Source organism: Zootoca vivipara, chromosome 17 (genome assembly GCF_963506605.1).
Source record: "Zootoca vivipara chromosome 17, rZooViv1.1, whole genome shotgun sequence".
Lineage (NCBI taxonomy): Eukaryota > Metazoa > Chordata > Lepidosauria > Squamata > Lacertidae > Zootoca > Zootoca vivipara.
This window is the reverse complement of record NC_083292.1, coordinates 33274437-33302017: the sequence shown is the minus strand read 5'-3', so window position 1 is coordinate 33302017 and position 27581 is coordinate 33274437. Positions and strand designations below refer to the sequence as shown.

At 48.4% G+C, this 27581-nt stretch overlaps 2 protein-coding genes across 4 annotated transcripts in view; one reads left to right on the top strand and one right to left on the bottom strand.

Moving 5' to 3' along the window:
- Positions 1-20337, top strand: part of ADAM15 (ADAM metallopeptidase domain 15) — a 365789-nt gene extending 345452 nt beyond the window's left edge. Inside the window, exon 22 of one of the 2 annotated variants that reach the window (XR_009556901.1) lies at positions 20300-20337. The gene's annotated coding sequence lies outside the window, so the exon portion shown is untranslated. The remainder of the gene's footprint in view (positions 1-20299) is intronic. The other variant, XR_009556902.1, reaches the window with a different exon arrangement.
- MUC1 (mucin 1, cell surface associated) lies at positions 652-25541 on the bottom strand. 2 transcript variants are annotated; one of them, XM_035098718.2, is made up of 8 exons: positions 25353-25541; positions 16091-16885; positions 14526-14731; positions 13031-13104; positions 11098-11231; positions 10223-10341; positions 9108-9183; positions 652-3499 (listed from the first exon to the last, which is right to left on the bottom strand). In XM_035098718.2, the coding sequence occupies exons 1-8, from the start codon at positions 25411-25413 to the stop codon at positions 3480-3482; spliced, it is 1485 nt and encodes a 494-aa protein (XP_034954609.1). In that variant the 5' UTR covers positions 25414-25541; the 3' UTR covers positions 652-3479. The 2 variants fall into 2 exon arrangements, with proteins under 2 accessions (XP_034954609.1, XP_034954608.1); XM_035098717.2 differs by having other exon boundaries at positions 9037-9183; positions 25353-25537.
- Between the last annotated feature and the right edge of the window lie 2040 nt (positions 25542-27581).

The following is a 27581-nucleotide window of genomic DNA, read 5'->3' as shown; positions in this document are numbered from 1 at the left end:
TAAAATTCATACTGATTTCATACTGATTTCAGAATTTATTTCACATGCTCCTGGGTACAGATTTTGTGCAAAAGGTTGTGAAAACATTGTGCAAAGTTGGCCAGTGGATAGAGTATTGGCTGCGTCATTCGTGGCGACTTGGGAGCCTGCCAAGAAAGCTTTGGGACCGTTGCCTTGTCCAGGTGTTACACGCCAGCTGTTGGAAGCCTTTTGATCATTCACCGTTTTTTATTATCTCACTATGATCTGATTACTTTATGGTCTTATGACCCGCAATTTGCCACCTAATTCCTTTTGAAATGGCAAGGGGTGGTTGTATGGGACAGAAATGCGGTCCACAGGCTTCCACTGCGTCAGCAAGGATGACGTCTTCTGTTTTTTCTCTCTTTTACTTACAAGCGCATCAGACTTTCCCACCAAGGAGCTCAAAATGGCCAACGTGGTCTTACACCCACCATCCTCCCAACAACCCTGCGAGGTAGGTCAGGCTGAGGAGACAGGGGCTGGTCAGAGGGCAACGCTCCATTCCATTCCCCTTCAGCTTTACATTCCCTTCTGCCCAACAGATACTTGGGGATCTCTGGCCACTGAGAATGTTTCTGTTTCTGCCCCCACCCCACCCCACCCCGCTCCACTTACAGGAGTCTGCTGGTCAGTAATCACACTGTTCAAAGTTGGAGTTATCTCTTTATTAGCAAAAGCACGATCACCACAGATGTGGTTGAGTGTCAGGCTTAATAAGCAGAGCAGCTCATTCCCGGTAGCCTTCCTCTGTGAAAATCAGTTGCCAGGACTGAAATCCCTGCCTCCGCACAGCTGTCAGTTTCCCCACGGCTTTCCCCAGGCAATTGGAGACTGTGCCTGTGTGTAGCCAACCTATCCTTCGCCTTTTTCATGCCTCTTCTAGTTCTGGGAGACACCTGTGACTCTTCACCAGCCTGACTTATCTTTGCCTCTTGGTCTGCCTCATCTCACTCTCCTGCTTCAGCTTCTGCCTCTGATTCTGGACTCCTCTCTGCCACCGATTCTCCCAGCTCACTAAACCCTGTTACCTTTCCCCCTTCCTACACCTCCTCTTTCTAGTCTTCTCCTTCTGATCACTTGCATCGTCGCCCCACCACCAATCTCAGGGCTCTGAGCCTTCCTCCTTTGGTGGTTTTTCCAGCTGGTTCCTCCCACCACTCCTCTGCAGCCAAAAAGTCAGTGACACGGGCCCCACAGAAAACGTGGGTTCAGGTGCATCTTCCATCGCTTTCTGTGTGTCAGCCGAGCCAGTTAAAAACTTTGCAGCCTTAGTCAGGTGATAAAAAGAGACCCACTTCTCTCTGAAGTTCCTGGTCCCCACCCCAAAAGCAAAGAAGGCAACACACCCTTGATACCAACATAGATCCGTTTATTGTTAAATGTTATAAATATAGAATTTGTCACAGAAGCCACGGCACTTCCTCTTGCTCCCCACTCCCTGTTTGCCTTCCCCCCCAACTCCAAAACCCTTCACCCAATAATTCTGAGGTTCGCTGTTGTACAAAACTGTCCACGAGGACCCCTCCCCCCAAGCACCAGGATTTGCAGACAGATAAGGCAGATGCCAAATTTGGCTTTCAAAAACCTCCTCTTCCAAAGAATTGGAATGACAGCATCCCTATGGAAGCATAGGATTTTTTCTTGGGGGGGGGGGAGAGGTAACTCCAGCATTGAAGCTTAAGGAGCCTGGGTTGGAAGAAAGGGCACACTCTTTTCCTCTCCACCTTAAATAAATATTTTGGGTTAATCTTGTTCCTTCATGCATCTGGGTTTGACTCCTCTGGAACTCTTGCTTGTTGAGGTGGAGAGGGAGGAAATAAGGTCGAGATCAGGCATCCCCAAACTGCGGCCCTCCAGATGTTTTGGCCTACAACTCCCATGATCCCTAGCTAACAGGACCAGTGGTCGGGGAAGATGGGAATTGTAGTCCAAAACATCTGGAGGACCGAAGTTTGGGGGGTGCCAGGTCAAGATGCACCTTGCCTCTCTGCATTCTTACTCGGGGGGGGGGGCATGCTGTAGCTTAAGAACATAAGCAAAGCCCGGCTGCATCAGGGCAATGGCCTACCTAGTCCTGTATCCTATTCTCACAGTGGCCAAGCAGATGCCCCAACGAGAAGCTCACAAGGAGGATCATTCTGAGCACAACAGCGATTCTTCTCACTTGTAATTCCTGGCAAGTAGTATTCAGAGGCACATGGCCTCCAAGAGGGGATGGAAGAATATTCCGAGGGAGATGGCAAGGTTGTCTGGAGCAAGGATTGTTCCATGTGTGGAGCAGGATTGTGGGGGAGAAAAGATTGGAGTACGGCTATTTTGATTATTGCACTCTGCCCTCTCCCAGGTTTCACGGGGGTTGAGATTTTGCATCCTAGTCTGACAAATCTCCCCCAAAAGGCAGTACATTCAGGTCCCACTATCTAAACACAATGCGTCCCCTGGAAATCGTTTGGGAGGCAAGAGTTCATACAAGGATTTCCATTGATTCCTATGGGGAAATTTCTAATGTGTTCCCAGCCATGGAAGTTTGGCCTCTAAAAGCCATAAGAAAAAAAACAACACAAAATAAACCCCACCCCTTAAGAAAACCCTCTGAAACCTTACTAAAATACAAACCACTACGGTTCAGTTCTGTTCCTTAGCCAACCAGCAAAAGGCAAACAAGGAGTTAAAAAAGCTCTCTGTTTGCATATCTGAATATGCAATGTGTATAGCAAGGTTTGGGTACTAATTCCTCATGTTTGGATAAGTGAATTCTTGCAGAGTGAGCGTTCGGAAAGCAGGACCTGCATATTTATGTACATGTTGATCTCTTATATTGCAGTTTGATTTTTTTTACAAAAATCACTAATAGAATATTAATATTAATAAAAATAAAATTAATTAGTAAATATTTGACACTCAGCAGAAAAGTTCAGCTTTTACATAGGGGTGATGGGGAAAATAGTCTGGAAACTCAGAATTTACAATTCAGCAGCTTAGGAGGTTTCCTTTCGTCCTCATCTTCTTAGTTAATTTGTCCAGTGCAAGAGAATCTCCCATTGATCTTTTGAGCCCTGGTGAGATCCCTGTGACAGGGAGTTCCGCTGGCTCAGAGTGTAACATTCCAGGCTTGAGGGACACAGCTAGCTTTGGAGAGGGTTGCTCGCTCACAACACATTTGCAACGGGGGGATTTTTTTGGCACATCAATGGAATAGATTATTTCAGTTGTTGAAATTGTGCTGCTTGTTCGCCTTCAGGCAATTTGAAACTCACCATAGGCGAGTGGCTATTTCCAAGCTTGTTTGCAGAACTCATCCTTCCCACATTCACACCGAAGCCCAACAATATCCCTGAATTGACCTGGCTCAGCCAGGTTCTGGCTAACCCCCCCTTGCCAAGTCCAACTGTAGGGTGTGCTTTGCCTACAGTTCATCATTGGCCATTGTGGGGTTGGTGTAGGAGAAGGGAGCATTACCGTTCCTTGGTAGAGTCTGTGGGAAAAACACACAGAGAAAGGAAACGGTTAGTGCAATCACCTAAGGCATGTAGGAAGTTGTGCTTTGGCACTAAACATCCCCTGCTGAGCGACTAACCATATTCACATATTTGGCTCCAGGGTTGCCAACTTCTCTCTCCCGGCCTTGCTCCTCTGCCATTAATAAAAGAGAAATGAAACAGGAGGTGCAATGCTTCTTGCATTGCTGTGACGGAAAAAGTTCCACCAATGGAATTTCTATCTGTCCAGTGTGTTGTATTCAATATTATTCAAACTCAGATTGAAGGACGGGAGAGAAAATGGATTCAGTTTGCATTTGAAGCAGAACCTACTGAATTTGGACTTTCCAAAACAATACAAGAATGGAAACGCAGCCATTCTTTGAAATCTGTACTTTGAATTCTGAGATGCAATTCTCCAAATAGCATTTACGGTATATTGTGGGGATATAACACATACAAAATGCACTATATTATAATATATTATTTGCAAAAATATGTATGTTAAGTCAAAACTCCATACAAAAATGTGGGGTTTTAAAGGATAAATTTGTACTAATATGTTGATGAATTTTCATGAGGATTCTGCCTCCCCCCCCCAAAAAATCACAAACCACTGTAGGAAGGTAGATAACTGAAACTAAGCTCGGAGAAATGAGAAACCGAGAGACTCAAAAAGGGCAGGACCATTCATCCCTACTTAGAGCAGATCCATTGACATGAATTGACACATTAATAGCTAACAGGCATTTCAGTTGATTTAATTTTGAGTAAAACTGGATACAGCATAAAGAGATAAAGTAGAGTGATCTGCACAGGCTTGCCAATATTTTTATGCGCTCTGATCCTGTGAACATTCAACAGCAACCTGCTTATCTGAAAGGGTTTAAACTGGGAGACGTGGGTCCAAATCTTGACCCATTTATAGACTCATGGGTTTATAGCTTGGCGGCAACAAAGCCTTCCTGGCCAGGGAAAACGTCGTCCTTCCTGATTTGACACTGGATTGAATAACTTACGCATGGGCAAACTTAGGTTTTAAAATTCTGAATATTAGAATATCCTGTGCAAATTCTATTTACACAGAAGGCCACTGAGACCTTTACCTTGGCAACAGGGAAGTTCAGAAGCGAAAATTTCCAAAATTCTTTTGTGAGGCGTGCCAGTCATCAGGCCCCATAAAAGACATTTTATGCCTCCTTTTCCCAGCAAAGGCATGAGGAGTTATTTTGTCACGTAACATTAAAAAGCAAACAAATGTGCCTCTTTGCATGGTTGGAACTTGGAGGATATGAGCAAATAAGGGCAGCTCAGCTGCAAGGTGTACAGGTGATGCAAGTGGCAAAAATGGGCACTTTTTTTTGGCGGGGGAGGCAGATTTTGGATGATGCCACCTGTGGACAGCTTTGCCTTGGTAAGGGCCGGCATGTGTGAATGCTTCCTGGAACATTGTTAGCATCCCTTAGCCTTGCTTTTAAAAACATCTTTGTGAGCGACCTTGAACCAAGGGAACATGAAAATGTGTTGTACATTTAAACCAGGGGCCCCCAGTTGCAACTCAGATGAGGCTGCAGCCCGCCCGCCAGCCCTGCCCTTTTGCAGCATTCTCCATTCCACCCACCCCAAACAAAAGGCTAACTGAACATGCTCTGTCTTTACCCGGTTGTTTTTGGAACCCCCGCTCTTTAGGTTCCCCCCTTCAAAATATTTTCTTTGCACTTCTGCAAACCTCAAGGGTCTCCCAAAGGCTGCCGGTGCCTCCATCTTGTGTAAGTGTGGGGAACCTTTGGTCCTCAAGAAATTGATGAACGGCAACTCTCATCATCGCTGGCCGTGAGTCATGCTTGCTGGGACTGATGGGAGTTGTAGTTCAGCAGCATCTGGGGGGCCAAAGGTTCCCCACATGGGTGGCTCTGACCCGGCTGTGGGTCATGAGCTTCACAGGATGGTCTGATTGGCCACAGTTGGAACATAAGAACGCCCTGCTGCTGGATCAGGCCAAAGGCCAGTTTAGCCCAACATCCTTTTCCCCACAGCGGCCCATCAGAAAAGGAAGCCCACTGGCAGGGCATGAGAGCATATTTGCTCCAAGATGCCGCCATTGGAAGCCCAAAAGCGGGACCTGAGCACATCAGCAGCTCTGCCTCCCACAGGGCCCAGGGGAGGTATAATATAGCCATCAATAGAGTGGTTAAGCAGTCAATCCCAGGAAACTCTGGAAATTGTAGCTGTGGGAGATGAATGGAGGCTGTGCTAACAACTCTCAGCTCCCCAAATGAACTGCAGCTCCCATAATTATTTTTTTGAGAGGGAAGCCATGACTGTTTAAAGTGCTGCTATAGAACAACCTTTACCAAAGGTGTCTTGGGCTTTGAAGAAACTCGATCTCAGGACGCAAGGGAGAAACGTGCTAAGAGGAAGGCACGCTTGGCAAATCCACACCGTGATCAACTCCCGCCTGGAAGCCAATGTCCCCACTGTGGAAGGATGTGTGGATCCAGAATTGGCCTCCATAGTCACTTACGGACCCATTGTTAAAACCGTGTTTATGGAAGACAATCTTACTCGGTTACGAGTGATCGCCAAAGAAGAAGAATAGTGCTTAAGGTTGTGGCCTAAGTTCTACTTAGAGTTGACCCATTGGGGAGCTATTTTTGCCACCACCACCCATTGCAATGGGTCTGCTCTGAGTAGCACAGACACTGGATACAGCCTTCCATGTCCTTCACTCCCCCCTATTTCTCTCCGACCTGATATGCTGAGGAAACAGAGAGAAGCAAAGGGCTCAGGTGCATTTCCACCTTTCCCTGTGGATCACTGAGGGCTAGCGCCTTGCTTATCCCCTTTCGAGAAGGTAGAGCAAGCTGAACTAAAGGGCTGTGCGCATGCAATTGCCCCAATGTCCAGGTTGCCCGGATCGACCCCACTGAGTGCCCCTTCCCCAGAGGGGTTAAAAACGCTGGGAGCAGCAGCCAGCTACTGAGGAAAGAGCCTTGGAAAGCGGCCAGAAACATCACAAGCAGCTCAATGTCGTGTGTAAACATTGCCCAGTCACGAGGCTGGGGAGCGGCCAGGCCAGCTGAGGTGCTGGCCACGCACCCCCAGGCAACCACACCAAGGGCAAACGGGCTCAGTCCTAGCCTGGGACCACCACCACGTCCCCCCCCCCCAGTCTAACCAGCAATGCCCGCTGTATTCAATTGCAGCAGGGGGACAGGGCGGGAAGGAGGAGGGTGAAGCCATTCCAGGGACCTGCAGTGCCAGGCTTGACCCTCCCCTCCTCCTAGATTTGCAAACAGCCCCAGGGTGCTGAGCTAAATATTTGCTCAACGTCTCCATGTTTGCTCAGCGGAGCCGCGTAGGGAACAGGACAGATGCACCACCCGGTTCTGTGGGGACCGAGGTGACTTTAGCAGGCCTCTCTCCCTGCCACATGCGCAATGGCGCCCACTCCCTTCCTGAGAGCCACCTAATGCCCGAGAGGCCCTGCTGGGGTCGGTTGGCGCAGGTCGCCTTGGCAACATGGCCTACCCAGCCATGACGGTCATGCTGACCGTTCTCAAGGGTCAGCGGCCTGTCAGGAAGCAGGGTTGGGTGGGTGCTATTTGTGGAAGTTCCCCAGGCCTCAGCCTTGTGTGACAGTAGTGGAGGAAGGAAAAAGGTTTCCATGGCAACAGGTGGAAGGCTGCCTCAGGTGCGCTAGGCCGAAGCCTTGGCCGAAGCAGCCGTTGGCCGTTGTCACGGTGACCACAGCTGCAGCCTTTCGCTGCCCCATTAGAGATTAACTCAGGGGCGGAGGTGGAGGGCAGGGAAACCCGCTCTGGGGTTCGAGGGCAGCGGTGAAACCGTTGTGTCATGAAGGATGAGAGGCAGGGGCTTCAGGGTCCCCTCCATCATGGCCGGCAGAGATGTTGGCCGCAGGGAAAACCCCTTGACGTAGCTCAGCGAGCAGGGTCTCTGCCCGCAAGGGGATTGCAAAGTGAAGGCTGACACAGGGAGAGTAATACAGGGTAGGGAAATGGGTAGGGCAGGCAGGGGTAATCAGAGGCAAACAACTGACTTGCGGCCCCATCTCACCTGCAAACATGGCGGGGCTTGGGATAATTCCCACTATACCCCAACCCCTCCAATCCTTAGGGCCTGGCTGGGAGTCTGTGTTTGTTTACCTTCTTCTGTCCAATTTTTCAAATTGTAAGCTCTTTGGGGGCAGGGGCTTGTACTCCTGGAGTCCCTCTAATGTTCATGTGGGTGGTTTTTTAAAAATATTATTATTTCAATTCATATCTCGCCCTTCCTCCTGAAGGTGCCCAGGATGAGAAAAACACTATACAGTAATAATAATTATTATTAATAATAATAATAATAATAATAATAATACACACATCATTCTGAAGACACCTGAAGGCAACCCTGTACAGGGAAGTTTTTAATGTTTGATGTCTTTTAATGTGTCGGACGCTGCCCAGAGTTGCTGGGGTAGCCCAGTCCGATGTGCAGCATAATAATAATAATAATAAGCATATTATTCTAAATAATAATAATTCTTTAAAAAGTTAAAAATTTCTAACAGCATTTAAAAACAGTCCCTCAGACAGTGAACTCAGGGTTGCCAGGAACATTGTCTTTCAGCAATCAAATGCCTGGGTGAACAGGAATGCTTTTAAATTGTCCCTGAAAGTTACCAGGCACACCTCCCCAGAGCCCCACATAAATAACACTGGTAACAACTAGGTGCAATGTGGCAAATTCATGCCTGCCTGCATGAAACCATTAACTGTTTCTATGGGGCTTCTTTTGGGGGGGGGAGGAATTAGATTACAGTAGAAGGGTATAGGTGGGGGAGGCTCTAGGAATGGAAACAGAAACTGAGCTCGATTGACCAAGGGCCTGACTCTGTATAAGGCAGCTTCCTCCATTCCTATTTCATTGAATCATAGAACTGTAGAGTTGGAAGGGACCACAAGGGTCATCTAGTCCAACCCCCTGCAATGCAGAAATCCTCCAACCAACATGGGGCTCGAACCCATGAACTTCAGGTTAAGGGTCTCATGTTCTAAAGACTGAGCTATGGTCTCAGCCCTGTGTTTAGAATCATGAGGCCTTTCTTTTTGAGGGAAGGGATGTAGCTCAGGTGTAGAGCATCTGCTTTGCATGTAGAAGGTCCTAGGTTCAGTTCCCTGCATCTCTAGGTAGGGCTGCCAGTCAGTGCAAACAACACTCAGCTAGATGGACCAACGGTCTGAGTCGGTATAAAGCAGCATCCTGTTTTAATCAGCCCTTCATTCAGAAACTTGAGGACTAGAATCTTTCTTTATCTTAAGGGGAAAGGCCATAGCTCAGGGAGGAGCATTTGCTTTGCATCTCCAGAACCCCTGTCTGAAATCATGGAGAGCTGCTGCCAGTCAGTGAAGACAATATTAGGCTAGATGGACCAATGGGCTTATTCAGGTGCATGGCAGCTTCTAACATTCCTATGTACTTTGTCACTAAAGAGCATCCCAGGATTTGGGTTGGGTGAGTGACTCTTGCTCACCTCACTGTATGGGTTAGGCTTGCTTCCGGGGGCAACGTATCGCCCGTGTGTGTTGTACTTCGGGTACTCACTCATGATGTGGTAGGAGTCTTGGTTGCTGAGCAAATCAAGCTCCCCCCGGTGATTCCGTCGACACCAGTAGATGATCTGCGAGGGAGTGAAGAAGAGTAAGAGTAAGAAAAGGTCATGTTGCTGGGAGAGATGGATTGGGAAGGTGAGAGACAGCTGTGAGAGCAGGGGGTTGGACCAGATGACCTGTTGGGTCCCTTCCAACTCTACAGTTCTATGGTTCCAAGTTCTACTTCTGAGTAACAACATATGACAGAAATGGGGAGCCCATTTTCATCAGCAGGCTGCATTTGCTTCTGGGCAACCTTCCGAGGGAGACATGCCGCTAGTAGGAGGGGCCAAAGAGCTATTAGCAATCAAAGGGTATTAGCTAGGGTAGCTAGAGGAAGCCTCCAGCTCCAGAAACACTCTACCTCTGAATGCCAGTTGGGAAAGAGTAACAGCTGCTGTTATTGTTGCCCTGTTTGTGAGTTTTTTGGAGGCAGGCGCTTGGCTGCTGTAGTGGAAAACAGGGGGCTGGAATGAATGGGTCTTTGTGGCCTGATCCAGCAAGGCTCTTCTTAAGGCTCTTTAGCCAGAGCAGCTCAATGGCACTTCCATGCTCCATGGCAGTATACCTCCAAATGGCATATACTGGGGTGGCAAGGAAGACAGGAGGGTTGACAGGACAAGAGATTTAGCTCTGTGTTTCATTTTACCCAATGCACTTTAAACCTATGGCGCATACGCAGCCTGACAATCACGCTGTTGTTCTGTGCAATGGAATCTGCAACGTGCACACTAATTTGCCTCATTTATTCTGGTTATGGCAATGAGGACTAAAAATTGCCAGGCATGTCTGATTCACTACTGAGTAATAGGATGCTGAGCTAGATAGACACGAGGCCTGATCCTGCGGGTTCTTATGTTCCCCATGTCTGCCAGGTGGCCCATTGGCTCTGCCCCAACCACACCCACTACTCTTGCATCTCTAGCTCCGGGTCTCTGCAGAACCAGCTCCCTGAGTCTCCAGCCACCTGGCGGGTTGATGTAGCTGGTGGCAGAGCTGTTGTTTTTGGGCCCAGTGGGTCTGCACCTCCACCAGCTTGATTTTGAGATAGAAGACTGAGAGACTTACCAGGATCAGGAAGGCGATGAGTGCCAGGAGGAGGAGGATGCAGACTAAGACGAGGAGAGCAATGCCCCAGCCTGGGACAGTTTCTGGGCGATTGGGAGTGTCAGACTCTAATTTCCTCACTGCAAAATGGTAAGAGTGGATATCAGTGGCCCAGGTAGGCAAGTGTTGCTACTGGGCTTGGGATGGAGAGAGAGGGGGGGGGGAAACAGAGAAAGAGAGAGTGCGAGAGAGCGACAAACTTGCAGAGGTTGCATGTCTAAGAAAATCACTCCTGGAACTTTCAGTGGTAACTGAGCACTGAGCTGTACTTTGTTAAGGGTGCTGGGAATTTAGCTATGTGAGCAGCAAACTACAGTTCCCAGGATCCTTGGAGGGGAAGCCGTGTGCTTTAAATGGGCAGTGGCCAACCATTCATATCCCGTCCGCACAAGGATTTCTGCTTGCTCCTCCTCTCATTTGCACCCTGCCCCTCCCTGAATCTTCTCCAGAGGGCTTGGGGGATTCCCAGAAGACTTTTATAGGAGCCGTGCAGGAAGACTGCAGAGACTGTTCCATGGAGCAAAGAGAAATCCTCATGCCAATAGAACAAGAGATTTAGTGGTATGTTGGATTCCACCCAACGGGCTTTAAACGTATGGTGCGTTCGCTGCCCGGGCATCATGCTGTTGTTTTGCATAAAGCAATCTGCAATGTGCATGCCGCTTGGCACATAATCTATTCCAGTTTCGGCACTGAGGGCTAGAAACCTGGCAAGACTTTCAGGAATGGAAGTCAGTGACTAATTCCACACGTGGGGGTCTGAGTGGCCTAGATACAACCCCAGGGATGCCTTGCCATGATACCCAGCCACGGCTGCTCATCCTTAACCCCTTCACCTTCAATGTTGGCCAGCTTCAGATACTGCAGTTGCTCTGGAGTTGCTTGACTCAGAGCAGTACGTAGTTCTTCGGAGGAAATGGGCTTGCCTTCCTTGAACCATAGTGTCGTATCTGCCACTACTGATCCAGGCCTATATGTTTAGAAAGAGAAAAGAGACACATTGAAGCATCTGGAAATGCAACTTCACACCCACACGTTATTCAGCGGCAATGTATCTGCTGTGCATGCAGAAGATCCTAGGCTTAACCTCTAGCATCTCCAGGTAACATATCTGGGAACAACAGTTTTCTCCTTGAGCTGGAAATGGTGGGTAGGAACATACAGGAACACAGGGACCTGCCTTGTACTGAGCTAGACCATTTGTCCATCCATCTAGCTCATTATAGTCTGTTCTTTTTTTACTTTTTTATTATTAAGGATTTTCTTGGTTTACAGAAATATGTGCAATGTCTCTCGTAACATTTTTACAGATCAGTTTCATTTGTTGAGACATTGGGAAGGAAAGGGGGAAAAGAGGTAGATGGGGGGAAAGGTGGGTGGGGGTGGGTTCGGGTGACGGTGTTTCTATTTTACTGAATATATGTGGGGGAGGGAGTTGTCAGTGTCGCTTGTGCAGTTTCTCTGTTCGCTTAGCTCAGTACTGTCGACATTACAGGGGTTTTGCTTGTGGGGGTTGTTTCTGTTTTTGATATGTATTAATCTTTTGTATCTTTGTTTTAGGCCTTGTTATGATTTATGTGGAAATTGTTTAAATTCGTTGTGTACTAACTAGATGACTTTGGGGGTCCCTTCCAACGCTACAATTCTAGGATTCTACTTTTGATGTTTTATTTATTACTAGTGTATTTCAGCCCGTTCAATAACGGGCGCTAGAACATCCTGGGGTTCGGAGAAGCGCTTGCGCAGCGCTTCTCCGAACCCTGGGACCTGTCCTTGCTCTCCCTCCTTGCTCCCCCTCCTCTCACGGGCCAGGGAGGGTTGTGAGGAGGAGGCCTTCACCGGCCTCCACCCTCGCTTCCCTGACGTTCCGGCCGGGAGCGGCGGTTGGAGGAGGCAGGGGGGGGAGTGCCCGCGTGCAGTCTCTGCTGTCCAATCCCTGTGTTCCTGGGGCACATGCGCAGTAACCCAGGGACACACGGGAAAACTTGGACACAGAGACACTTGCACTTTATTATATAGGATGATCAGGGCTTTTTTTCAGCTGGAACATGCTGGAACTCAGTTACGTCACCTCTCAGGTGGGCACCATTGCTATTATATGAGACTAAGGAAGGCGTTCATGGTGAGTTCCGGCACCTCTATTTCTAGAAAAATAGCATTGTTTATGACTACTTTCATTACTTTTGTAATTATGTGTTTTTTTCATGTTGTAAGCCACCTTGAGCATAATTTTGACTATAGAAAGACAACATACAAATAAAATTTTGTATGTGTGTACATTTAATGGCAGGGGCTTTCCGGGGGTCTAGCAGTACCTGAAGATGTCAGGAATTGAACCTGGGAACTTGTGCATGGCCCAGGAGACTAGTGCTTTAAATGTAAGGTGTGGATTTGGCCAGAGTCTGCTTAGGATTGATGTGCAGAAGTGCTCAACCCAGTCTTACTTCTCTTTGGCTCTTTCCCTCAACGCATGTGTGGTTGGCATTGAGACCCCTTTACCACTCATGCGCCCCAATGACATAGCCACTAACCTAGCCGTGGTGTCTGGCTTCCATGGGGTCTTTCAGATATGAAGTGCTGTAGACTTAATTGGGCCACACGAAAGGAGACTGAAGAGCATGGGGTAGAGGAAAAGCTGCTCTGAATGAGATCCTTGCACAGCACAGGGTTGGGACCAAGTGGAGGCGATTAAACTGCTTTTTTTTTGTAAGAACCAGAAAACCCTACATGACCCTTTCCCCTAGCCCTTATTTAATCCTCATTCCATACCTGAATGAATTCACCATGTATCCAGAATACCTCCCAGCAGCAGGGCACCCTGAGCAGTTGTAAACTGCATTGTACTGTGGAAAGAAAGAAGAGGTACGCATGTTGTATTATTAGGATATGAACTGATTTTCTTTGGCCTGAGACATGGCTGGGATGAAGTTATGCCTCCTCGCCTTCTGTACCCTCCCAGAGATAATATTTACTATTTCTTTCCTTCGGCAAGTTATATACCACTTAATTTCAGTCATCTCTCAGCAGTGTATGGTAAAGATAAAAACTCAGTTTAAAACTACAGAATTAAAATTTAGCTAAAAGTCCTGCTGGTACATTAATACTGTAATAACAATAAGAATAAAGTCTCCACAGGTGCTGGAGGTTCAACAGGAAGGGCAATGTATGCTTGACCTCAACTGCAAGGGCATTCTATTACCAAGAGCTCAGTGATTGGGCAGGGATACGAAATAATTTTATTTAAAGCAACACACACCTTTCCTTCCCACACCTAAAGAAGGAAAATACACACAGTGTTCAGATTTCTGAGATCTGATTCTGCATCATGTGTGAGACATGAAAAATGTTGTCTACATTTTCTCAGATTTTGCATAATTTTGCTTACTTTTTTCTGTTTACTGGCCCATTTGAAAAGAGAGAGAGAGAGAGAGAGAGAAAGAGAGAGAGAGAGAGAGAGAGATGGGGCGTTGAGATCTTCTTGGCCCCACTCTCCATCCCCACTACCAACTGAGAGCATTACTGAACCAACTCCTCTTCCCCTAATTTCTGGGATTTTACCAAGCCCCACCTCCACTTGTAACCTTCCCCTGCTCCAAGTAATAAGGACTACAAACTTGACTCTTGATTTGAAATGAATGCCAACATTCTCGCTCCACCACCTGATCACATTTCTCAGAGCATCCAAAAAAACAAATTAAAGAAAACAAACAAGCAAACATTATGTTGGGCCCCCACCCCAGAGTCCCAGGCCAGGAAAAGCTATACCAGTGCATGAACCGTCTCAGGGGTGATAATGTACAAAGGAAGCCTTTGCAGGAGAAGCAGGAATAATGTTAGGCCCTGTCCATATATTGGCTTAATGCGGATTGTGAAGCCCTCTAATTCCCCCTTGTCCATGTGACGCTCTGCTCCAGCTACTGTGGTCCCATACTGTCTCCTTCCTTAATCTGGAGATTCCCTATTGAGGTGGCTCTCCTGTTCAGATCTTCAAAGAACATGGAGTCTCTGGATTTAGGAAGGAAAACATGCGGGGCAGCAGGAGAGTACATCATGGATGAGGGTGACGAAGGGGCCTGGAGTGCAGCTTCTCAGCTCTTGCCTGCGTAACAAACCTGGACACCCCTGGAAAGGCAGAGAGACCTGCCTTACTCTTTACAGATTAGCAAGCCTCACCTCATCACCATTCTGAGAGGCTGGGGAGCAGTAGCACCCCCCTTCCCTGCAGCCCCCTCCCGCAGGGTGGTGGAAAGGCCACAAAACTTACCATCTTCCCAATTGTCATGCTCAGGTTGCTGTAGGCACTGGAGGATGGATTCAACAAGTCGTCACTAAATACCCTTTCAATGTGATAGCTGAGTGAGTAATACATCAAAGAAGGGGGTGTAGTCGAGGTTGTTGTTGGAGTGGTTGCCGGTGTGGAAGTTGTTTTTGAGGGCAGGGAGGTGGGGGGTTCCGTGGTGTTTGAGGTCACTGGGAAGACAGCAAAGAATCCCATTAATAACCCACTTTAGGGAAACACCTGAGGGATTTGTGGCTGATGAAAAAGACAAGCCTGTTGTCCTATTTGGGGATTGGTACTAGAGGTGGGCAAGATTTGATTCAATTTTCAGGATTCCGTACGCCTTTGTAACTGAAAGCCCCCTTCATTGCATTTCACCCTCAGCCATTTTCCATTTCATTCAAGAAAAGTTCATTGATCTCCATCCCCCTGTTTTATTGTCCCTTTCTGCTATTTCTTTGGACACTGCAGATCCATGGGGTGAGAGGTGCCCCCCCCCAGCTGTGGCATAAGCAGCCTCTGCAGAAGCCCAATGAAGCAGTTAAGCCAACATTAAAACTGCAATGGAAGGAATGGTTATGAATGGGCGTCTCCGATGGGAGTCCCCTCCATGTCCATTTTGGGTAAAAGGTAAAGGTAAAGGGACCCCTGACCAGTCGTGACTGACTCTGGGTTTGCAGCGCTCATCCTGCGTTATTGGCCGAGGGAGCTGGCGTATAGCTTCCAGGTCATGTGGCCAGCATGTCAAAGCCACTTCTGGCGAACCAGAGCAGCACACGAAACACAGGAGGAGCCTCCGGATGGAGCCCCAGAATCTGCCTTCACAGTCAAGTGTTCCAGCCCACCATCACCCCGCAATGGAAGGAATGTGTAGGTAGGAACAGGTGTCTCAGGTGGGAGTCCCCTCCATGTCCATTTATTCCTCTCCCTTTGGGGAGGAATGGGAAATCTGTGGGGAAGACCCATAGCTCACTGGGTGGAGCATCTGTGGTAAAATAAGTTGGATTCTTCAACCTCGCTACATCCCTCAAGCTGTGTACCCACCATACTTTTAAATGCATGGGGTATTTGCGAGGATCCTGGGAAGCGGTTTGCTAAGGATGCTGGGAATCAAAGCTCTGTGAGCACTAAAGCACTATTCCCAGGATACTTGAGGGCAAGCTGAAGTGGGCGGCATTCGGCTATTGCGTCCTGTCCTTGCAAGGCTTGCTCCTTGCTCAATGGGGCATTTTCCCCCTCCTCCCTCCCTCCCCGCCCAAGTGAACACTGTGCCCCCCCCCGATCTGCTCCAGAGGGCTGGGGAGAACCCCCAGAACAGTTTCAGGAGGAGGGGTGTGGTGAAAGGAGAGCCTTCCCCTGCACAGGGAGAAATCCTTGTGCCAATAGATGGAGAGGTTTAGTGCTACTTTGGTGTTCAACCAAAGGACCTTAAATATTTGGTGTGTTTGCTGCCTGGGTTTCATGCTGTTGTTTTGCATAATGCAGTCTGCTGTATGCATATTAATCTACAGAAATCCTCCCAGTTTCAGCACTGAGGGCTGGAAACCTGCCTTGACTTCCAGGTGGGGAAGTTGCTGTGGAGTTTTCGTTTTCTCCTGAGGATGTGGAATTTTCCCCAGATCCCTCTGTGGAGGTGGTGAAGATTTCCGTCGCATGGGATTTTGTGGTTCCCTCAAAGGTGGTTGCTGTTGCAGAGGATTCTGTAGGGGATGTTATTGGTGGGGTTCCAGATGGGGAAATTGCTGTGGAGTTTTCATTTTCTCCTGAGGATGTGGAATTTTCCCCGGATCCCTCTATGGAGGTGGTGAAGATTTCCGTCGCATGGGATTTTGTGGTTCCCTCAGGGGTGGTTGCTGTTGCGGAGGATTCTGTGGAGGACGTTATTGGTGGGGTTCCAGTTGTGGACCTTTTCGTTTCTCCTGAAGGTGTGGAGGTTTCTCTGGATCCCTCTGTGGAGGGGGTGGGGGGTTTTGTCCCATAAGAGTTTGTGGTTCCCTCAGGGGTGGTTGCTGTTGCGGAGGATTCTGTGGAGGACGTTATTGTTGGGGTTCCAGATGGGGAAATTGCTGTGGAGTTTTCGTTTTCTACTGAAGGTGTGGAGGTTTCTCTGGATCCCTCTGTGGGGGTGGTGAAGATTTCCGTCACATGGGATTTTGTAGTTCCCTCAGAGGTGGTTGCTGTTGTGGAGGATTCTGTGGAGGACGTTATTGGTGGGGTTCCAGTTGTGGAAATTGTTGTGGACGTTTTCGTTTCTCCTGGTGTGGAGGTTTCTGTGAGTCCATCTGTGGAGGTGATGGGGGATGGTATCCCATCAGAGTTCGGGGTTTGCCCAAGGATGGGTGGTCCTGTGGAAGAATATTCTATTAAAGAGGTGTCAAACATGATTGCCAGTGGGGAAGTTGTTGTTGAGGGTGGGGAGACGGTGGCTTCTGTAGTGTCTGAGATCACTGGGAAGATAGCAAAGAATCCCATTAATGACCCAATTTGGGGAAACACCTGAAGGATTTATGGCTGGTGAAAAAGAGGCCTTCCTTTTGTTTCTACCCATCTCCTAAACACACGTCCCAACCTATCAGGGATCACACATGAAATGCACTTAGGTGTAAAACAGGGATGGGGAGCCTGGACATTGTTATACTCCAACTCCCATCAGCCCCTGCAGCCAGCATGGCCAATGGTCAGGGATGATGGGAGGTTGTAGACATTCTGGAGTGCCACAGGTTCTGCTTCACTGGGCTAGATTGAGCGATATAAGGATGGTACATTCAAAAGAACGGTTTGGGATAATCAGCCTATCTTTCTAATGTTGGGCTGCTTCCAAAAATCCCGAGGAAAATACCAGCTGTGTATAGTCACCAGGCCAGCTGCCTCTTTGATAGGTGCAGGGAAACTTAAAATACTAGGCAACAAGTAAGCATGTGCAGCCACGTCCAGTCCAAACTGTAAGGGAGTTCAAGGGCAGGGAGATATGGCATGGGCAAGAGAGAACAGCATCTCTTTATTGATCTCTGCCCTGTGCTTGCTTTTGTCGGAGACTGGCAGGTGGCATGCACAAAAACAGCCTCATCCTGGAGGCTTCCCCATCCGCTGTGAGGTTAGAGTCTGGAAGTGGCACCATTTATTCAAAGAGCATTCAACCCATGAGTTTTGCTCCAAAAAGCCTTCTGCTTTTAATATGCCTGGACGGGCCTTCAGAACTTAAGAAGAGCCTTGCTGGATCAGGCAAAGAGAGAGCATCTTGTCTAGTGTCCTGTTTTTACAGTGGCCAACCAAATGGGAACCCCACAAGTAGGACCTGAGTGTGACAGCAGTTCCCAGCAAACTGGTGTTCAGAAACACATTGCCTCTGGCAGTGGAGGAAGATGGCCTTGGAATGGCAGGGGTAGCTTTCTTTGTAAAGGTCACAATAAACCACCCAGGTTAGGCCCTCTATTCTTTTATTTAGCTCTGTTCTGTCCTTTTAAAAAAATACTAATTTAATGAACACCTTCCTAAAATGGATGCTGCAACGAAATGCTGCAGCACAGAGTACCTGTACTCCCTGGGTGAACCACCCATGGCCCTCTTCCAGGATAGACTATTTCAGTGGTGGGGAACCTGTTGGGATGCCATCTCCCATCAGGCCTAAGCAGCATGGCTAGTGGTCAGGGATGATGGGAGTTGGGAAACTGGAGGCCCTACAGGTTTCTTACTGGCGGTAAAAATGCAAAGGCAGCCAAGGGGATGCCCTCCAGATGTCAGGCTCCAGTTCCCATAACCCCCCTGTTGGCAGCTGGGGATGATGGGAGTTGTAGTCTGGCAGCATCAGCTGCATAGCTCAGTTGGTTAGAGCGTGGTGCTGATAACGCAAAGGTTGCAGGTTCGATCCCTGTAAGGGACAGCTGCATATTCCTGCATTGCAGGGGTTTGGACTAGATGATCCTCAGGGTCGCTTCCAACGCTATTGTTCTATGATTCCATACCCTCCAACAGTTCTCCGATGAAAATAGGGACGTCCCATTTCATAACGATAAGTTTACTATTTATATCCCATACATCTTACTGGGTTGCCCCAGTCACTCTGGACAGCTTTCAACATATATAAAAACATAATAAAACATTTAACATTTTTTAAAAAACCTTCCCTATACAGGATTGCCTTCAGGCGGCTCGGGAGGTTTGATAAATCCATACCATCCAACATTTCTTCAATGAAAATAGGGACATCCTAAGGAAAAGTGGGACATTCCAAGATCAAATCAGAAACCGGGACGGCTTCTCTAAATCAGGGACGTCCCTTGAAAATAGAGACACTTGGATTTACAACCTCTGGAGGGTGTCAAATGTTGGTTGCCCCTGATACAACACTTCAGTGATTAATAGACTAAGATTTCTGTAGTGGGAGAATTGTAGCTATCATCTCTTGATGAACGTAACCCAAAAGCATCCCCCCCCCCATCGTAGCTCCCATAAAGGGATGGCCAAGCAATGCAAATTCAGTTTGCATTTAAAAGTGAAGTTATGTAATTTACACTTTCCAAAGTAATCGGCAAACCAAAACCCGCGTCTTCTGAAATTCGCAGTTCTCAAAGTTTTGCGGATCTCCATGCAAGTAACAGGCATAAAAGTGCATGTACTAGGGTCATGTCTGCATAAAAATGCATCTATTAGTGCAAATAAACTGAAAAATGTATGATAAGCAAATTGCTTTGCAGAAATGTGTACATTAGGAAAAGTGTAAGTTGGTAGAAATTTGCACTAAAATGCTAATGAATTTTCATCAGGCCTTTTTTTTTTAAGTAGACTGTTGTAAGAATGTAGAGAACTGAATTTAATTTTGATGTTTAGCTTATTTTTCAGTTGCTGTTTTGTTAATAGTGTTTTATAAATTCAAATTGTTTTATTCCGGGCTTTTTTGCAGCTGAAACTTGCTGGAACATAGTTACATCACCTCTCAGGTGGGCGCCATTGCCATTCTAAGAGAATGAGGGAGGAGTTCATGGCGAATTCTGGCACATCTTTTTCTAGAAAAATAGTGCTGGTTTGATTGATGATTTGTTAATTATTTTATATGATTCATGCTGTTTTTGTGATGTTCTGTTCTGTCTTATTATGTTGTTGCTATTTATTGCTTGTGAACCTCTGAGATTCACTTGATCGAAAAGTGTAGTAATACAACAAATCAAATAAAAATCACATTTCAGATTGGAAAAATGAAAACTGGATAGGAAACCGAAACTGTACCTATTCCAGTGTGAACCGTAAGCAGTTTCTGCTTGCTGGCCTCCTCTGGAACCTACGCCCTTAGACCGGTCCAGAGCAGTCAGCTTGGTCTCGCTGACAGAGGCCTGGGCATACCCTTGATGGCGAGAATGACCCATGGATTGTGCAATTTTCTTTCCAGAGTCCTTCCCCCACAGCACAGCACATTGCAGCAACATCTCTGGGACCAAACCTCAGATGGCTGCAGTTGGTGCTGTCTGCTGAAATCATCGCCAGCCTCGCCTGATTCCTCTTGAAATGTGGGGCATCTGCCAGAAGTGCCAGGAAACCCCAGAATTGGCTCGATTGGAAGGGATTCTGTCATGCATGTTTGCAGAGTCAGGGCAGGAAATAGTCAGAACCAGTCAATTGGGGCTTGAAATAGGCTGTGGCTCAGTGAAAGCTGTACATGCTTAGCTTTAGCATGCAGAAGGTCCAACATTGTTGTTTGTTCTGGGTATCTGAAGAAATGTGCATGCACACGAAAGCTCATACCCAGAACAAACTTAAAGGTAAAGGGACCCCTGACCGTTAGGTCCAGTCGCGGACGACTCTGGGGTTGCGGTGCTCATCTCGCTTTATTGGCAAAGGGAGCCGGTGTACAGCTTCTGGGTCATGTGGCCAACATGACTAAGCCACTTCTGGTGAACCAGAGCAGCGCACGGAAATGCCGTTTACCTTCCCGCTGGAATTACAGTATCTACTTGCACTTTGACGTGCTTTCGAACTGTTAGGTTGGCAGGAGCAATGGGAGCTCACCAAGCAATGGGAGCTCACCCCGTCGTGGGGATTTGAACCGCCAACCTTCTGATCGGCAAGCCCTAGGCTCTGTGGTTTAGACCACAGCGCCACCTGCGTCCCATAGAACAAACTTAGTCTCTAAGGTGCTACTGGACTATTTTTTATTTTTTTATTTTGACTGTGTCAGACCAACACAGCTACCTACCTGAATCCACATTGTTGTTGTTGAGTAGGGCGTTTCTATTTTCACCAAAGACATGTTGGAAGGCATGCAAGACCCCCCAGTCTAAAGCCCTGGAGAGCGGCTGCCAGACTTTGTTGACAGGGCTGAGCTAGATGAACGAACGGTCTGAATCAGCCTCCTGGACTTTTGTCATTTCCCCCCTTCCTCCCCCACACAAAGAATGCAGGATTTTGAGGGTTTTAAAAAAATCTTCATCCAGCATCACTCCAAGAGGAAATTGATCACGGTGACAGGCTTTCAGCAGGAAGTTAAGGGGCACATACTGATTGGAAATGAAGGACGATGTCTGCCATGAAATTTTTGCAGGCATAAAAAACAGGACTGAAAACAGGGTCACACATACAGAGGCAGAGCTAGCTGCTCTGGCACCCAGAGCGGCATACATGCTGTGCACATGAGGGCGGGACCATGGGGGCGAGGCGAGCGTCCCAGGTGGCAGGGTGAGTGGAGTGTCCCGGGGGGCACCATGGCCAGTGTCCCAGGGGGTGAAACGCCCATGGGGACAAAGTGAGCCACCCATGGGAGGTGGAGCGAGCTGCCCATGGCAAGCGGCTTCCTGGGGGGGGGCGCCGCTTTGCCAGCAGCCTTCCTCCCTTCCCTCTTCCTTTTGACAGCTGGGGTAGGCTCCACCCCCCCGGAAGCAGCCCGGGTGTCATCACAGAGGGGGATGACATACAGCGCGGCGCCCACTCGCGACTCCCAAGCCTCCCCCGAGCTGTCAAAACAAAGGGGGGAAGGCCTCCGGCAAGGCGGCACAGCTCCCCCCCCCCTCGACGGCTCAGGGTAAGCTTGAGAGTTGTGGGCTGGCGGCACACCGAATGTCACCCCCCTCAGTGATGACACCCGGGGTGGACTGCCCCCACCGCCCCCCTTCCTCCGCCCCTACACACATAACAGCCCTGGTGATCATCATGAATGCACAAAAAAGGACATGTGTAGGGGGCTCTAGGAAGGCTCTGAGGAAAGCAGTGGGAAGGGGAAATCTCCCTACAGCCCCACAAAAAGCAGCCTTTGCTTTTTCCTTTGTTGAAGTATTACAGCCCTAATAGACAACCAGCTGGTAGCGCTTCCACATCCAAGAGTACTGTACCATAGGAGAAGCAACAGAGGAAAGCTTGTTTGTCTTAACAAGGTTTGCTATTGACAATCCCATCACACTCCCAGTTTGGGTTGAGTCAGAAGTTGTTTCCCCCCTCTTCTAAAGGGAGGACCATTCTCCTTATCGAAAAGCCTTTTGTTGCAGCAGGAAAATCTGTTTGCCCTTGGGATTGGTCTGGTTTACAACCCTTCCTTCCCCTTTCTCTTGTGTCCCCATAGACATCTCTGCACTCCTGCTATTGCATTAATCTACAGCAGGGGTCCCCAAAATACGGCCCCCGGGCCGGATGCGGCCCAATCGGCCTCCCAATCCGGCCCGCGACGACCCCCGCCGCCCGCTGCCGCCGCCCGCTCTTACGGCGCGCGGCGCGGCGACGATCTTAGAAATCGGCAAAAAATTGCCGATAATCCTTTGTGCGCATGCGTATGGGCCTCTCCCGACCCAGAAGAGATCATTTCCGATGCACTTCCGGGTTGGGGGAGGCCCATACGCATGCGCACAAAGGATTTTCGGCGATTTTTTCCCGCCCGTGTGCGTGTGCGCATGCGCACGGGCGCGCACTCCCCTGCCCTCCGGCCCACTGCACGGTAAGTCTGGGGGCCCCTGATCTACAGTGTGTTTAAAAATGGATGGAAATCCACATTTAGATATGTTTGAAATGCATTTTTCTTTTAAACATATGTTGGGTTGCATCCAAGTAGATTCCACCTAGCGTTGCCATATTTTGAAGAGCAAAAAAGAATACGCATTTGCTGACTTCCACTTTTAACTATGGATCACTATGACAACTCTACCCATGAAAAAAGAGGACGTGTCCTGGAAAAAGAGGACATATGGCAACCCTTATTTTTGCATACTAGACATTTAACCAGCGTAGGTCATTCCTGTTTATTAACTTTAATGGGCTTACTTTGATTAGGATTTAGCATTGATTACAACCATCTCAACTTTCACATTTCTAAATAAGTTTTCTTTCCAAATAGCATTTTTAAATGACTCTTTTTTTTAGCTGAAACCTGCACAGCCACATTCAGGGAAGTGTGAAACCTTGGATCGCTATGTTCCGCTCATCATGTGTCTTAGGGCGTTAGAGCTGGCAAGCACCCATAGCTCAGGAGCAGTGTTTACTTTGCAAGCAGAAGGACCCAAGTTCCCGGCATTGGCTGGGGATCTCTCCTGCCTGAAACCCTGGAGAACTGCTGCCAGTCAGTGTAGGCAATGCTGAGCTAGATGGTACGAGGCAGCTTCCTATGTTCCTGTTTAAAAGCATGGTTCAAAACCATGAGGACTAGAATCATACTATTATATTTTAAAGAAGGGATCCAGGTCAGCGGCAGAGCACCCCATGTTTAATCTTCAGGTAGGGCTGGAAATCTGCCAGCCCGTGTAGGCAACATGAAGCTAGCTAGACCTCCTTCCTAAGATCAAATATGTTGTTGTTGTTGTTGTTGTTGTTTAGTCTTTTAGTCGTGTCCGACTCTTCGTGACCCCATGGACCATAGCACGCCAGGCACTCCTGTCTTGCACTGCCTCCCGCAGTTTGGTCAAACTCATGTTCGTAGCTTCGAGAACACTGTCCAACCATCTCGTCCTCTGGTTGGACAGTGTTCTCGAACCAACGAACATGAGTTTGACCAAATTGCAGGAGGCAGTGCAAGACAGGAGTGCCTGGCTTAACATCAAATATGTTAAGGAACCCTAATTATGCCTCCATACCTATATATGAGTAAAAAACCCACCTAACCTAAGCAACAAAGAGACAATTGAAAGCGTTTGCACCTGAAGGCCAACAGATTTATTGTAGGATCAGTTTTCCTGGAAAAGAGGCCAATACTGTACTTCAAAAGCCCTCTGCCCACTCTCCCATGCCCCTGATTTGTTTTCCTTTCCCCCTTTCATCTACATTCCTGTGCTCAGGAACGGTAACAAATGAGCTGGAGATTAAAGTGATCTCATTACAAGACTGGACCCTCTCCAGATCTCTCTCTCTCTTTTTAATTGCACTTTCATGATTACAGGGCTGTTATAGGGGGATTCCACTCCCAATCCCGCTGCGCCTGGAAGAGTTTCTGAGCAGACAGACTGCTTCTTTTCCCCATTTGCACACATCCTGTAACTTCACCTGAAATCCTGCAACTTTTTATACCACAAATGTCTCCATTTATTTTATTAGTGGAATAGCTCAGTCAGTATAGAGCACAAGGCTCTTAATCTCAGGGTCATAGGTTTTGGCCTCACTTTGGGCAACAGATTCCTGCATTGCAGGGGGTTGGACTAGATGACCCTCGGGGTCCCTTCCAACTCAAGGATTTAGTGATTCTTTCTGCCTAGGGTCCCTCCGGACAGCAATCCCATGGCAACCAGGAAGGGATGAATCATAGAATCATAGAGTTGGAAGAGACCACAAGGGCCATCCAGTCCAACCCCCTGCCAAGCAGGAAACACCATCAAAGCATTCTTGACGTATGCCTGTCAAGCCTCTGCTTAAAGACCTCCAAAGAAGGAGACTCCACCACACTCCTTGGTAGCAAATTCCACTGCCGAACAGCTCTTACTGTCAGGAAGTTCTTCCTAATGTTTAGGTGGAATCTTCTTTCTTGAAGTTTGAATCCATTGCTCCGTGTCTGCTTCTCTGGAGCAGCAGAAAACAATCTTTCTCCCTCCTCCGTATGACATCCTTAGAGGCCACAAGCACTGAAATGATTATGGTGCCCCCTCACCATATGCCGTTCAAAATACAAACAATGCTAAACCATAAAATAAAATCTGTAAAATAACACAAAACAAAGCAGAGATTTACAACCTGATTTCCTCGCAGTATTTCAATCGCTGGTAGAAGGACACCCCCCTGGTTTTGTGGGGAGTAAGTAATCAAAAGAGAGCAGGGAAATGGTGTAAAGAAGTCTAACCAAAAGTGTAAAGAAGTCTAACTAAGTTCTGATTTTTCCCATGGTGCCTTCTTCAAATGTGAGATTCTCCCCCCCCAAAAAATTCCTCTTTTTCTGAGGTGCCCCTCATTTGCTGGTACCCTAAGTAACCCAGCACTGCTCCCAGCACTGGGGGAAGCATTGCAAAACAACTAAGCAAAATGATATCCGGACAGCCCAGTATAAATCCACAGCTAATGCGTTATTATTGCACCCACCCACTGAAACACCCCCCCAGTCTGAAGGAGCCTGGGGTCTTAGCCTCGAGGCCCCCACAACACCCAGCCCATCTCCATCTAGAAAGAGCACACCGTTCCCTAGAATAACGACTCTCTTCCTTCCACCTTCTCCAGCCACACCCGTCTGCCATTCTCCCTTTTGACACACCTGCAAAAGGTGCCCAGCACCCCTTTGTTATCACCTCGCCTGGCAAACGTCCAGGACAATATTTGCCACGGGTTTTTGCCCCTGCCCGACAATATCTGTGGGGCTGCTCTCCCTCCCCATTCGCCTCCCCCCCCACCCAAAGCTCCAAGCCACCCATTTTGCCATCTGCTCACCTGGGCACAAGGCCAAGAGCATCAAGGCCAGGCCGACCGTCTGCAGGATATTCCGTTCCATGGCGAGGATCCGGAGATGTGGGGTGGACAGGTGTCCGAGGCACGCTCCTTCACGGGCTTTTGTAAACTCCCAAGGCAGGTCCACCGAGCTGCAGGGGTATCAGGGATTGCCAGCAAGTGCCTCCAGGTAGGAATTTATAGCCGAAGCACCTGAGCACAGGTAAGGGGCGGGGAGGGAGGCCACCTCCCACAGGGCTGGCTGGGCTGAGCACTCAGAAGGAAACACGGGCCCCTGGGGAGCTGTTTCCTTGAAGAGAGAAAAGGCTGCTCCTTTCCTGCCTCACCTGTTTTCACACTGGGGAAGGGAAGGTTTGCTTTCAATTTGGGGGTGCCTTGTGGGGGAGCCATAGGGGAGCTAAAATACGGGAGAGGTCAAGAGCTGCAGCAAGCTAGGAGCTTAATTTGAATACCAAAGCGACCCTGGAAAGTGTTAGATCTCTATTCCATGTCATTATTCTGGAACAGACATAGATCAGTGGGAGAGCATCTGTTTTGCATGTTGAAGTTTTAATCCCAGGGAGGGCTTTGCTACCTGTCAATGTGCTTAGCTAGATGCCCCCGTAGCCCTGCTCTAAGGCAGCTTCCTTTTTAAATCAACCCTTTCCCCATACCTTGAGGACTAGAATATTGCTTTATTTTAAGGGGGAAGACCAGAGCTCAGCAACAGCATTTGCCTGAAATCCTGGAGAGGCTGCGGCAAACGTAGCTGGATGGACCAGTGGTCTAACAGTAGAAAGCAGTTTCCTGTATTCCTAACAGGGTGTGGGGGAGAATTCTGACTCTGTTCTCATTTAAAGGAGAGTTCTCAATTCACACTTCCCAAAACAATAGGTAAAGGTAAAGGGACCCCTGACCATTAGGTCCAGTCGTGGACGACTCTGGGGTTGCGGCGCTCATCTCGCATTATTGGCCGAGGGAGCCGGCGTACAGCTTCCAGGTCATGTGGCCAGCATGACAAAGCCGATTCTGGCAAACCAGAGCAGCGCACGGAAATGCCGTTTACCTTCCCGCTGTAGCGGTACCTATTTATCTACTTGCACTTTGATGTGCTTTCGAACTGCTAGGTTGGCAGGAGCTGGGATCAAGCAACGGGAGCTCACCCTGTCGTTGTGGGTGTGGGTGGAAGCCTCAAAAGAGCTCAACCAAGGAGAGTTGATACTACTCAGTGGACGTGAAGTGCTGGCTGGCTGTTGGAGGGGGCAGCTGTCCGGAAATGAAAAACCAAGGAGGAGGGGAAACTGAATGGAGTATCTTGGGAAAGGGCACAGCCCGCTGGATTCCAACCAGGCAAGCAAGAGCTGAAGTAGTCAGAGTTCAAGGGCCTAATCCAGCCAGGTAGAGAGCAGTTTAACAACCAATCCCTCTTTGCGGGAAACCGAGAACTGTAACTCTGAGGTGAATGGGGTTGGAGATGGGGTCTCCTAACAACTCTTAGCACCTGTAACAAATGGCAGGATTATTTGGAACAAGTCATGGCAGTCATAGGGGACAATTCCTAGGTGCCGAGTTCCATTTGCTGCCCCTCCCCAATAAAATTTTTGAGGGGCCCCTCAAAATTGATAGACAATGCCATTCAAATGGTGTGCACGGGCTGTGTCATGTGACAGATTATGCAGGCTGGGGCTTCCGCCCCCCTGTATATTTCATTCAACTTGGCGCCCCTGATGGCTGTTAAGGGTGCTTAGAGTTGTTCAGAAGCCCCCGTTCCACACCCAGAGCTACAATTCGCCGAGTGGTTTTAGCCAGGGCATATTTTTTTCAGCTGGAACTCGCCGGAACTCAGACGGTCACTACTGGACCTAATGGTCAGGGGTCCTTTTACCTTTACCTTTAGCACTTTACATGTATGGCATGAACGTGGCCTGAGAGAAACTGATTAGATTCACCCATCTTGATAGTTTTTTTTGGCATGCCACCCTTTTCATTAGGCCTGACAGCCAAGCAGGAACACCCCCCTCTCTTTCTCTTTCTCTTTCTCCCTCTGTGTCTCTCCCCCCATCAGGTTACCACCCCTGTTTGCTAAGAGGGAGAGGAGGAGGATCCCAGAGCGGGTGGAGCTGGTGACATCACTGTCGCCGCGGAGGGCGTAACCAGGGAAGGGATGCTGTTGCCAGGGTACCTTGGATTAAAGCAAAGAGGTGCCTCAGGCCTGCAGAGCAGGCTTAGCAG